The sequence below is a fragment of the Artemia sp. Qi Xiang Cuo genome, chromosome 4 (assembly GCF_049724085.1).
Source record: "Artemia sp. Qi Xiang Cuo chromosome 4, ASM4972408v1, whole genome shotgun sequence".
NCBI classification, from domain to species: domain Eukaryota; kingdom Metazoa; phylum Arthropoda; class Branchiopoda; order Anostraca; family Artemiidae; genus Artemia; species Artemia sp. Qi Xiang Cuo.
Window position 1 is genome coordinate 20122468 of NC_142797.1, and position 14559 is coordinate 20137026.

The 14559-nt window shown below is 31.3% G+C and overlaps 1 protein-coding gene across 2 annotated transcripts in view; it reads right to left on the reverse strand.

The window, feature by feature from the left end:
- The window catches only part of LOC148952866 (phospholipase A and acyltransferase 3-like), a 137435-nt gene that overhangs the window by 67088 nt on the left and 55788 nt on the right, over positions 1 to 14559 (reverse strand). For both annotated transcript variants that reach the window (XM_089088134.1, XM_089088133.1), the window contains exon 2: positions 8820 to 8917. In XM_089088134.1, coding sequence (XP_088944260.1) covers positions 8820 to 8917 — 98 coding nt within the window. The remainder of the gene's footprint in view (positions 1 to 8819; positions 8918 to 14559) is intronic.

The following is a 14559-nucleotide window of genomic DNA, read 5'->3' on the forward strand; positions in this document are numbered from 1 at the left end:
CGACACAGCAATATACTGCATATACACCATATAAAGAATATGCAGTATATAGCAATATACCGTGATACACAAGCACTAAATAGTCCAAAAGTCCAAAAGCAACGAATGATACCAAATTCTATAACTTATTATTATTTGTTAATACTGGAGGATAAACCAACAAGAGACCCAAAACAAAATATGACCATAAACCTTATAAATGAATATTTTACTACCAAAAAAACTCAATAGTGTTCTTAAAACACGCTAAATTTTAACTAAAAATTAATTATAATTTCAACTAGGTAAAATGTACGACTATTTCTTAGCAATGAAAAAGAATAAAATATGCCAATCAAGTTCCTGATTCCAGCACCTTACAATCAATAAAATTATAGCGAATTTTTAGGACTCAGTACAATATCTAATTACACAGAATATATTTATGCAGAAATAAACAGAATATAAACAGACTAATTATACAAAATACAAAACATAAAGGATCTTTAGCCCAAATCAAGCTTGTATATGGACAAGTGAAAATTTCGCAAGCTGCATGAAGGTAGCGATTCCTTTTTACTTGCTGTGACTAAATTTATAACAAATTCGATAAAAATAAAGAGCTAAAAAATACTCTTCAAATTGTTAATTTTTGCCGTTAACGTGAAGTCACGCTACTCAAGATTCAAACGACTTTGAATGGAAAGCGAAAATGAAAGGATGGAATAATAAAGAAAAATACCAAGACTTTGGCCTTAGTTCTGTTATCTGTCTCTATATTCTAATGCATAACAACTAAAACGAAAAATAAACAGTCAACGATAACAGGAAACAGATAACATAGTTGATGTACTTAAAACATCACGAGCTACATATTCGCTACTTTACAGTAGAGCCCCGTTTCTCAAACCCAACATCTTATTCGAAAATAAAAGGCGATTTGCATTGATCAGCATCTACCGAGGCTTTTGATTTCATCCTTTCATACTTTCCTTGTGGAACAACTTATTAACTGGCCTCTCACGAAATCTAGGTATTTTCAATTTTTATTTTTAAATAAATGTAAAAATTGTAAAGAATTTAAATATAAAAAACTTAAAACTAAAAATGAATTTGTAAGTGTAAAATAGCCGAGGAAGAAAACAAATAACTGGTATTATATACTGAGGTGCCATGTTGACTTTTAGCGCATTTGGGACTACGTAGCCACTTTGTTGAACATCAAACATTATTTTTAAATTATGCACTTAATAGGTTTTGATTTCATCGCTTATATTGGTATATTAGCTTTTAACTTGTAACCAACATTATGAGGATCCGTATATACCAACTTTGGTGAAATTGTTGCTCAGAGTGAAGAAACACCTATAAATCTCTTTTACACTCTCTTTAGTCGTCTCAGAATGTAGATGTTAAAGCAACACAGTTAAAGCAAGTGTTGCTACATGATCATGACAAGGCATTCAAAACACGGCTACTAACTTGACAGAAATCCTTTTGATTTATGATATAATGACATTAAATGGTTAAAATATGTATGACTGATTTTGGACAGATTTTCTGCCCTATTTTAATCTATAGCATTTTTTTTACAATCTAGCATCCATGTAGAGTAACAGTTGAGCTTAGTTCAGCTGTTCCAGCTAAAGAGTTGATTCGCTTACACACACATGAAAAAAAACAAACAAAAAAACAGAAATCAGATTCTGCCTAATTTCACTACCAAACTGTACCATTAAACAACGACCTTACTAATTTTATAATAGAATATCTAGCAAAAACTAGAAAGAATTTGATCTCTGTTCTTTTTTCTGTGTCCTTTATTTTCTCTTTTGTTCTTTTCTTTCCTTTTTTCAACTTTTCTACTCTGATTACCTCAAAAGAACTTAAGACAACCTAAAGAGAAACTTAAGTTTCATAACCTTTGGCCTCTGCAGCTGCAACCAAAGATTGGGATCAAGAGATTATGAATGATAGGATGTTATTTCTGAACAACATCTATTGAAATTTGCCATTTCAAGGACAAACTAAATAAGCACTAGTGAGCAAAGACCAAGAGCATTATGCAGATATTTGGCAAATCAATTTGCTAACATCTTACTAATTCTGACTGAAAATGATCATTTAAAAAACCAGATGCTGCTATTCAATATTCTGCATGGGCCTCTATCTTTCTTTTCTAGATCGATTCTTTTACTTCTGCCTCTTAAAAGATGTAATTCTGCCTTCAAACAGCATTGCAGCATTTCACACACAAAACACGTTTATATTCATTTTAGCCTATATCCATTTTCGTGCAGTTTTTTTTTTCAATAATTTCGCAAAATTTTCGTCCGAAGCTTATCATGGGAAAATATTCCATCTTTAAACAACCATGCAAGGTTGTACGTTACTCATCACGGGCCATAAACAGTCACTATAAACTTTTTTGAGCAGCTTTAAACTTTTTGCATCAATTGTATAACTCTCAAAGTTCTTTTATTTAGTCAAGTCTCCCCTCCTTTCCTTTAAATAATTTCTTAGACCCCAGTGCCTTTCTATTTGCAAACTTAAACAATAATATTTTAAACAAAAACAGCGGACAAAAACAATAAAAAAACATACTTTTAATAATAAAAAATCGAAATATTTTGGCTTTACATCTGAGAGCCTTTATGTTTTATATATATATATATATATATATATATATATATATATATATATATATATATATATATATATATATATATATATATATATATATATATACATATATATATAACCTTATCGTCCAAAGCTTATCATAGGAAAATATTCTATCTTTAAACAACCATGCAAGCTTGTACGTTACTCATCACGGGTCATTAACAGTCACTATAAACCCTTTTTGAGCAGCTTTAAACTTTTTGCATCAATTGTATAGCTCTCAAAAGTTCTGTTTTTTTTTTTAGTAAAGTCGCCCTTCCTTTCCTTTTCTTTAAGCCCTTTTTGGGCAGCTTTAAACTTTTTGCATCAATTTTATAGCTCTCAAAAGTTCTCCTTTTTTAAGTCAAGTCGCCCTTCCTTTTTGTCATAATGAAAGATATATCGCCGAACCATTATTTCTTTTAATTGTTCAGGTGGTGGGACAAAAACTTCTCTTTCTTCCAACGATTTATCTAGTAGGTTTTTTATTTTCAAAAATATGGAAGGCATTGACGACCACCTTTGTTTCTTTTAATTGTTCAGGTGGTGGGACAAAAACTTCTTCTTTGACCTCGTCTTGTCTGTCTTCATTATGAAAGACATATCGCCGAACCTTTGTTTCATTTAATTGTTCAGGTGGTGGGACAAAAACTTCTTTTTCTTCCAGCAATTTATCCAGTCCATATTTTTGATTTTCAAAAGTATAGTAGGCATTATGACCTTAACCATGTCAAAATCCAAAACCCAATCATCATCGCTGTCATTTTGAATTTGTTTTGTTCATTATACCTTGGCTTATCTTTCGTCATTATGAAATACATATCGGCGAGCCTTTGTTTTTTTAACAAAGGTATTAGGCACGTGGCAGGCTTCTATATATAGATTCTCAATGTCACTTGTCTTCTAAACACAGACAATTGAGCTTTTTTTTGATGTCATGACGTACAAATAAACCTTAGATTGAAGGTAGTACCCTTTTAAAGTTGCATTTTTTTTTATTATACCTTTAAATTTTACATCGACTTGAGTTCTGACATCATGAATGATCCGCCATTGAACCTTTGTTCCCTTTAATCCCTGAGATGATGAGACAAAAACTTATTTTTTTTCCATTGATTTGTTCAGTCCATATTTTTGGTTTTCAAATGATTGGCAGGCAATGATGACTTTAACTATGTCAAAATCCAAAACCCAAACACCATTGCTATTATTTTGAGTTTGTTTGATTTGTTACACCTCAGTTTATTTTTCATCATTATGAAATATATATTGCCAAACCTTTGTAGTTTTTTTTAACAGAGGTATGGTTGGTATTGATGACCTTACCCATATCAAAATCCAAAAACAAATCATCATTGCTATCATTTTCAATTTTGACACGTTTTGATTCTTACTGTCCAGGTTGATTTTCATTGACTCGCTGCTCTTCATTTTAATTTTTGATTCCATCACTAGTTCAGTGTCGTATGTCTTCTAACCGCGTGTGTCTTTGCCCTTCATTTTCATTTTTAACGCGCCTAATTGTCGTTTTCGCATATCTTCTAACCGCCTGTGTCTTTGCTCTTCATTTTTGACACGTTTTTGGATTTTGATTACTTCAGACAATTTAGCAATGGCCTTTGCTCTAGCTCTCCGTATTGGTGTTGTCACAATTGATGGTCTGGGTTGTCAAACTTCCCATCTTATCACGTTTGATAGTGCAGGTGTTTGTTCCAAAGAATCATCATAGTAATTGCAACTGCAAATTTTCGTTATTTTGGTCCTTTCAACAGACATTAAATTATACAAATAACTGTTGCGTTGGAAACTGAACAATCTTATTTAAGCTATGCATGACATCATGTAATAAAATACTTATATGATGTCGTAAGAAATGCTTATATGATGTAATTAATTAAAAAAAACTTTCCTAAAAATAATTTTTTAAAATAAAATTAAAGGCAAATTTAAAATTAAGCACAGGATATAAAAATACATTTAAAAATTAAAACTAAAAACGACCAGAAATTACTGTTAAAGAATAAATGAAACCCAAAACGAGCAGAAATTAAATAAACAATCATAGCAAAAAACATACAACAGGTAATAATATAAATGAATAAATAGATCTTAAAGTGAGTAATGCTTAGATTGAACATGAAAATCAAGCTTAAAACGAAAACAAATATTTTGCTATTAAAGTATAAAAGAAGCTTAAAACGAACAGAAATTAAATAAACAATCAATGCGAACAAACATACAATATATATCAATGTAAATGAATAAATAAATCTTAAAACGAGTGAAATTTGAATTCAATATGCAAATGAAGTTTGAATTGAATAAAAATAACTATAAACAAGAGTTTGAGTATTGCCTCACTGCAAAAGCCTAAAACCTACTGTGTCATTGGCGCTTTACTGAAAAAAATTCTTTGAAATGTTTTCACTTTTGTAACTTTGAGAAATCAAAAATTAATTAAAATTTTAAGGAATAAATTTAAGCACATGTACATTAAACTGTCAATGCACATTTTTTTTCAGAAGATTCATTCGATTTTTTTTTTCAGTAAATTACAAATTATACTATGGCTTTTAGAAAACATAGGGGTTTAGAACTCTAGTCACATTAATTTACGTTTATTTTGAGTTTGTTTATAATCTTTATTTAAATTTTTATTCATTTTGGGTTTCATTTATTTATTGATACTGATTTGAGGTAGTTGTAAACTTGGTAGATTATATGATATTCCGAATGACAGGTGTTGCAAATGTGAACCATATCTCGACCGATTGGGGCTGCTACGAGTATTAGCCTACCCTCCACCCCCTAAATTGACCATGTGGATTCAAAATACCAATGGCACTTGCTTGCGAGTGGTGGAACACTCCGAAACTTGACATTTTATTATATTTTGGTGTTTCATGGAAGAAAATGCCTGTTCCACAAAGTTTGAGGTGCAGTTTTCCGCTCAAATAGAAATGCCTAGAAGCCATAGAATGTTTTCATAACAAACTAACACGATTAGTTAGAAAAAATGGCAGAGTTACAAAAAATGGCAAAACTATATGAGTCTTGAACAGTCTTTGAAAGGATAAACGAAATCAAATTGAATATTAGATATATAATGATATTAATTGTGAAAAGCTCCATCAGTTCCAAGTTTTTTTTTTCATTTTAAATGCTGTAAGAACTGTAACATAATGAATTTTAATATACGAATATTTCTTTTTCAGTGAAGCACCAATGACGCAGAAGGCTTTAGGTTTTTACAATTAAAGAAGGGGGCAGTGTTCAAATTTTGCTTGTAGTGAAACTATATTTGTCTTGACTAATCTTGAAAAGAACTAATAAATTAAACTGTTTATTTGATGCATAATGATATTAATTGCTAAAAGCTCATCAGTTCAAAATTTTACTGTAATTTTAATATTCATTTTCAATATTAAGTACAAAAGAAAACATTTGTAATATAATTCGTTTTCAGTAAAGCGCCAATGACGCAGTAGGTTTTAGGCTTCTGCAGTGAGGCGATACCCAAACTCTTGTTTACAGTTATTTTTATTCGATTCAAACTTGATTTGCATATTCAATTTAAGTTTCACTTGTTTTAAGATTTATTTATTCATTTACATTAAAATATATTGCATGTTTGTTTGCATTGATTGCTTATTTAATTTCTGTTTGTTTTAAGTTTCATTTATACTTCAATAGCAAACTATTTTTTTTCATTTTAAGCTTGATTTTCATATTCAATCTAAGTATTGCTTGCTTTAAGATTTATTTATTCATTTATATTATTAATTGTTGTATGTTTTTTGCGATGATTGCTTATTTAATTTCTGTTCGTTTTTGTTTTAATTTATTCTTTAATAGTAATTTTTTTCGTTTTGAGTTTGAATCTTAACAGGTATTTGTATCTCCTGAGCTTAAGTTTAAAATGGCCTTTACTTTTCTTTGAAAAACTTATTTTTCGGAAAGTTTTTTTAAATTAATTTTTGTTCGTTTTGATTGCAAAAAGTTTCAAGTTTTATGGCATGGGGGGGGGGGGGTGCTTACTGGTCAATTATTCTTGACTTTAAAAAACGGATCTAGAACTTTCAATTTAAATCGAATGAGGCTTTTTTCAAAGTCTATACGATTACCTTTCTGATAAAAACCTTATATATGAACAATAGACAGCTTGCATAACTTGTGGACAGCGATTGACAAAAATGAATGGATTGAAAAAATAGCTCCAATAAGGGGGTTTAGACCATTTCACTTGCTGACCACAAAGGTATCACGACTGTTTAGAATTGACCTTAATAGGAATTTGTGTGCCAAAGCAATTTTGCATCTATCACAGAGTATGGATTTTAACCTTATAATTGGATAATTATAATTGATTTCCTAAGTGTTCTTTCCCATATAAAACCCCTTCCCATAATTTATAAACCCCCCTTAATAAGTTATGCCCCATGGCATAACTTACAACGCCTACCCCCGGGCCCTGGTGGGCTGTGTCGACACCGGAGTTTTTTGTTATTAGAACTTTGAACTATTTTAACAAAATGTCTATCAAAATTTTTTTTATCTGATACATTTAGGGCGTGGAGGGGGGGGGCTAGTTACCCTCCAATCTCTTTTGACTCTTAAAAAGTGAACAAGAACTTTCAATTTTCAGTCAAATGAGCCCTCTCTAACGTTTATACGAGCTTCCCTTCCATACGAAATAATGGGAAGGATTTGGAGAATCCTTAAATTACAACCCTTACCCTGAGGGCTGTGGGGGATTTGTCATCCTCAAAGACCTAATTTCCAGAACTTAAAACTACGTTAAATAAAATGGCCGTCTCAAAATTTTGATTTGATGTGTTTGGGGAAAAGGTTGGCGTGAGAGGGGGATTAGTTGCCTTCAAATAACTTTCAACTATTAAAAAGGGCACTAGCCCTTTGAATTTCCAATCGAATGAGCCTTTTTTGAAGTTTCTACGACACTGCCTTCTATAAAAACCTTATATGCCCCCAGGGCGTAACTTAAAACCCTTGCCCTGAGGGATGTGGGGGATTGTCCTTCTAAAAAAAAATATTTTCTATCGGGAAATCAACTTCGCTGAACAAAATGGCTATCTCAAAATTTTGATTGGATGTGTTTGGGGGAATGATGGCGTGGGGGGGTTAATTGCCCTCAAATCACTTTCGACTATTAAAAACGGCACTAGCCCTTTAATTTCCAACCGAATAAGCCTGTTTTGAAGTTTCTACGACAACGCCTTCTATAAAAACCTTATATGCCCCCAGGGCATAACTTAAAACCCTTGCCCTGAGGGTTGTGGGGGAGTGTCCTCCTCAAAAATATATTTTCTATCTGGAAATCAACTACGCTGAACAAAATGGCTGTCTCAAAATTTTGATCGGATGTATTCGAGGGAATGATTGGCGTGGGGGGGGGGGCTAGTTGCCCTCCAATCACTTTTGACTCTTAAAAAGGACACTAGAACTCTCGATTTCCAATTGAATGAGCCCAGATTGAAGTTTCTACGACGACCCCTTCCATATGAAGTTCCTCTGGGGAAAAAAAAAAAAATAATAATAAAACATTGGAGCCGTATGGCCTTTACTATAGGCAACGCTACAACGTTGCCTCTGATAACATAGCGCATGATGTCATTTGCAAAAACCAAAATTAAGGCTCTTAACAATTTTTCTCAGACTTCTGATATAGCTACATAGCTACATCGTTTTTTTATGCGAGAATATCCCACGATATCAATTTTCCCAAAAAAATATGGAGCCGTTTTTGCAAACATACATACATACATAAACACATACACAATTATTACTTATATATATATATATATATATATATATATATATATATATATATATATATATATATATATATATATATATATATATATATATATATATATATATATATTCTTCCCATTGACAAAGGCTTCTGGATGTGAAGCCAAAATGTACAGATTTTTCTATTATTATCAGAAGTTTCTTTTTTATTGTTTTTGTCCACCAGCTTTGTTTAAAATATTATACCCATTTTTTCTATGTTTTTGTCGGTTTAAATTCTTTTGCTTTTATGTTTTATAATCTTTTTTGACTTTTTCTTTAAAGAAAATAAAATGAAGATTAATTATTAATACTCTAGAAAACTACAAAAGTGCAAATACTTATGATAAGAAAAAATAACTTACCAATATGGAGCATTTTAGTGAACATGTCTTTAAGAATTTCTACATTTAAGAACCACTCAGAGACAAATCCTTTGCTGGGATATTCTTCTCCAACTGAACTGCAAGAAGAAATCTCAATCAAAACATTATAGGATGCATACACAGTTTTAAAACTATTTTTCTCCAAGGAGCTTTATAGCAGCTTACTGTAGCCTACCTAACTATCTTTAATTCTTAAACAAGCAAGTAGGCAAAGACATATCCAGGGGGGGTTGAGCACCCCCTACCCCCCGAATTTTTGTCCAACTCTTCAAAACGTAACAAAAATGAATATACACCAATTTTTTATGGGTTTTCTAAGGTGTTTTTGTACCCCCTCCCCCTGAAATAAATCCTGGATATGACCTGCAAGCACGAGTGCAATATCTCACTATTAAGTTTCTTGCTGCATCTTCAGACCATAGGTCCACATATCTATTGTAACTACCTTAATGTCATTTCTATGTCCCTTGATTGTATCATGTTTTCATATGATCTATCAATCAAAACCCAAACTAATCTTGGCTTACCCTCAGTAGCTCTTTCTGAAATGTATCAAAATCATAGCTACATGGTAAGCAATTCCTCTCCTCAAGTTTAGCTTTCAAAACCTCTCAAACCACTACTAGATGGTAACTTTTATCATCCTAAAGTCGGAGATATTCCAGGGCTCTTTCATAAATCTTATCTGAACTGATACCATATTTATTATGGAAAGCAATACAATACGAAATCAGGTAAACAGTCGTCGGGGATTTAACAAGGATAATTGCAATGAATAGTAATAACAGAGAAATTGATCCAAATCAAAGGGATTTAACCAGTCATCTGCTTCCCATTCCTTGTCACGGAAAAAAAAACAATTGAGTCCCACAAGCAGGTAATGATTGTCACAAAACTTGTGCCCAAAATAGTTAATTGCTTTTTTGAATCACTATTTATAATACAAAAGCTTAGACATGGGGAATTTCCCAGTGTTTGGAAATATGGCAAAGCAGTTATATTGCCAATGGTATCAATTCATGGAAAAGTGGATTGGCAAATGTATTTTTTCAAAACTTAGGAGAAAGGGAAACTTAGTTATTTTTCTTCTTTTTTTATGAAAATACCATAAAAGCCCCTGGATGTTGCCAAAATGTTGCAAAGATACTTCAAAATTGAAATATAGATTTATTACCCCTGTTATAGGTACAGTGATGGAAAGGTTGATAAAAAGTAGACTAGAATTTGTGATGGGCTAGAAGAAGACTCTGAGTCATTTAATGGGGGCTTTGTAAAAATAGAAGTACTGAGGACAGTCTTACATGCTAAGAGCAAGAGGCACTGAATAACATTCAAAATGAATAAGTCTTGGCGGTTTTTTTTTTGTTTTTTTTTTTGACAGTACAGGAGCTTTTGACAATACACTACACTGAAAATGACCAATGGACTCATAGCAGCAGAAAACAAAGATAAAGGGTCAATTTCCTTTGACAATTATTTTAAGGTACAAGGATGAAAGAAAGAATTAGAGACACCCTGTTAGACACTACAGTATCTCCTGAAAGAAGAGTCCTCAAGGTTTGGGTTTACACCCCAACACATACAACATCACTTAAAGTTATGAAGGCACCAAATTCAGACTCCCTACTTTAGTATAACATAGGAAAAGAGGAGGCATAAAAATAACTCTTAAGTTACTGGGAAATGGCCTGTTAAGTCAAGTTTTGTCCCTGTCCCTCACAACTACCATAAGAGGACAAACCAGGAAGCTCCAGGTCCCCTGTTGCACCAGGCGAGAGTGACAACACTTCTTAATCTGTTCCATCCCAGTCTGGAACAGCCTGTCTGAAGCCAGCGTCCAGTCTCAAACCCTAGAAGCCTTCAAGAAAGGAGTCGATCAAGACTGGGTCAATGCTGAATGGAGGTGAACTGGGATGCCAGATCATAACCTCAAAACACCACCAGTAAGATTTTCTACAAGAAGTTCAATGCCCGCTTATGTTGCTGGACATGCAATTGAAGGTAAAAGGTATTATATGACATTCCTAGCAATGGAACCAGAATGGAGGGGTATCGATTCATGAAAATGTAAAGGGCAGGACAAGGAGTTTTTTGTAATGAAAATCCGTAATGAGTTCTTAACACAAAAGGGGTGGGGGGGGGGCAATTTATTTAATGAAAATACTGAAAAAATTCCTTTCAAAATCTAGAGTGAGGCAATTGTCTCCCCCTTCCCCAATTGGTGACCCTACAAGGATGGTGGCGTCGTTTTTGTCAACAAATAAGTTATAATATATGAGTCAAGACCACAGAAGTTTATAGTATTAACATATTAATGGCCAGTCACAAAAAAAACTATAAAAATGAATGATAAAAGAAAGTTTGACCTAGTTTGGGCATTCACTGCAGCATCTGGTGTTAAGATGTGGTAGTGCTGGGTAAGGAAAGCAACGTTTCCCCAAAAGACATTATTAAGTGGTCACACTTATACTGTGATGATTCAAGCCTCAGATTTTTCAAATTCATCACAATGTAATATTATGAAAAAAAAAGGAAAAAAATACATGGAACAACACAATAATATGACAAAACAGTTAAAATAATTCTCACAAAATCAGGAACACATCAGGACTGAGGAAAGTATGGGAGGGATGTAGATTAGACAAGAAGATAAATCTGTGTTACCAAGCTGCCTGTAGGAGCACAGCTATTGAATACAGGCCTCAACTGTGGTAAGGCAAGAACGCAAGGAAGAGCAAATGTGCCCTAGACTTTAGCCAGAACTAATCTACTGCAACATGCTTTCCACCATACAAGCTACCTGAAAGCCTCTCTTAATCTTTCTCCAAAGTCAAAAAGCAGGAGAGAGTAAGTCAATTTAAGGCTAGTGTCAAAGGGCAAACCAAGGTACTAGATACTTTAAGAAATAGATAGTAATCGGTTACCTAGCTGCACATAACCTAAATCAGGTCTGCACCAACCAAGAAATAAAATTGCGCTTTTTGATATATTGAATGCAAACCATATTTTAGCATACTTGTAGCTGAGCTACATAATAATTTACTCCAGGCAGAAGCATTTACCACTGAAAAAGCAATAGATTTTATCTTTAAATTGCATTGCCAGCAAGTTAAGGTGGTGGTTGCCTTCTGTAGGTTTTTTTACTGGAGTTGGTGTGTCAACTTCAGTTGATGGTTGATTTCCCATTTAGCTTCTTTACTGAAGGATTTTTAAGAGATTTTCTATCTGCTCTGATTCATAGACTGCCATTCAAGCAACAACAAATACTAACACTCTTGCAAAACTAAGTAGAGAAGTTATAAGTTGCTACACGCAGTCACTAAAAAGAAGAAAATATTCCCTAAGTTGACTTCTGCTCAGACTGGGATAATAGGATTCAAAAATGTGGACACAAATGAAAAATTTAAAACTGAAAAAAAAAACTGTTAGGAATAATTTAAACACTCCTCAAGAGCATTTGATACTTTACAGAATAATCAAACAAAAGAACTGAGAGTTTTACAACAACAGAGATTTGACTGGAAACTTATTCAAAATAATAAGAAATTAAAGGAAACTTGAAATGAAAATATATAAAGATCTAGCTTGATTTGAAGCAAAGCATAATCTCATAACAAGATTTCTTTCCCAAAGGAAACTCTTTAATAACAAAAGAACAATACGATTTGACTACTCATTCAACACTATTTGTAAATAAAACAGATTTACCCATAACAATTGTGTAATAGTCCCCTGACGCCTCTTTAGAATAATAACTATTTAATTGCCAATACAATGTTCTTTACAAATAGGAAGGAATAGCCTATGTTTGGCACTGTTTTTAATATTTCTGTTTTAACAGGATACATTTATGAAAGTATTTAGTTTTTAACTCTTCATTCAACAATCTTTAGAAAAGGGGGAAGAGGGAGAACAGCTTATGTTTGGCACTTTTTTAATATTTCAGTTTTAACAGGATAAACTTATGAAAGTATTAAGTTTTAACAGTCCGCACTTGTTTTTTGAAGGAAACTCATTAATAAAAATGAACAATATCATTTGACTCTTAATTCAACACTCTTGAAAAAAAAATATTTAAGTCTCTATCTAATTTCCTTTTCAAATAATGGATAACATATGATTTTTTTTAATTTTTTTATATGTGATTTTTTAAATTATAATCTATTTTACTTTTTTATTTTTATAAATAAGTTATTTTGTCTATTAGTACTATAATTAAAAAAAATTAGAAATAAAAATTTTCTAATCAGTAAAAACACTTTATACAATGCAAAAAATACTTCTATATATAAGTCTATATTAAAGTAAAGGGAGTACAGATTATGTTTGTCACTTTTTTAATATTTCAGTTTTAAAAAGATAAAATTATGAAAGTATTTAGTTTTAACAATCTGTACTTGTTTCTTCAAGGAAACTCATTAATAAAAAGGAACAATACCATTTAACTCTTCATTCAACAATCTTTAGAAAATAAATTAATTAATTTTCTATCTAATGTTCTTTTCAAATAAGGTAGAACAGCTTATGTTTGGCACTTTTTTAATATTTCATGTTTTACAGGATAAACTTATGGAATTTTTTATTTTTAACAATTAGTACTTGTTTCTTGAAGATAACTAATTAATAAAAAGGAACAATAACATTTAACTCTTCATTCAACACTCTTTATAAAATAAATTAATTAATTTTCTATCTAATGTTCTTTTCAAATAAAGGGAGAACAGCTTATTTTTGGCACTTTTTTAATATTTCAGGTTTTACAGGATAAACTTATGGAAGTTTTTATTTTTAACAATTCGTACTTGTTTCTTGAAGATAACTAATTAATAAAAAGGAACAATACCATTTGAATCTTCATTCAAAACTCTTTAGAAAATAAAATATTTAATTTTCTATCTAATGTTCTTTTCAAATAAGGGAGAACAGCTTATGTTTGGCACTTTTTTAATATTTCAGGTTTAACAGGATAAACTTATGGAAGTTTTTAGTTTTAACAATCTGTACTTGTTTCTTGAAGAAAACTAATTAATAAAAAGGAACAATACCATTTGACTCTTCATTCAACACTCTTTAGAAAATAAAATAATTAATTTTCTATATAATGTTCTTTTCAAATAAGGGAGAACAGTTTATGTTTGGCACTTTTTTAATACTTAATGTTTAACAAGATAAACTTATGGAATTTTTTAGTTTTAACAATATTTACTTGTTTCTTGAAGATCACTAATTAATAAAAAAGAAAAATAACATTTAACTCTTAATTAAACACTATTTATAAAATAAAATATTTCATTCTATATATAATGTTATTTTCAAATAAGGGAGAACAGCTGATGCTTGGCACTTTTTAATATTTCAGTTTTAACAGGATAAACTTATGAAAATATTTATTTTTAACAATCCGTACTTGTTTCTTGAAGGAAACTAATTAATAAAAAGGAACAATACCAATTGACTCTTCATTCGACACTCTTTAGAAAATAAAATATTTAAGTCTCTATCTACTGTTCTTTTCAAATAAGGGAGAACAGCTAATGTTTGGCAATTTTATAATATTTCAGTTTTAAAAGGATAAACTTAAGAAACTATTTATTTTGAAAAATCTGTGCTTGTTTCTTGAATAAAACTAATTGATAAAAATGAGCAATAACATTTAACTCTTCATTAATCACTCTATATAAAATAAATTATTTCATTCTATATCTAATGTTCTTTTCAA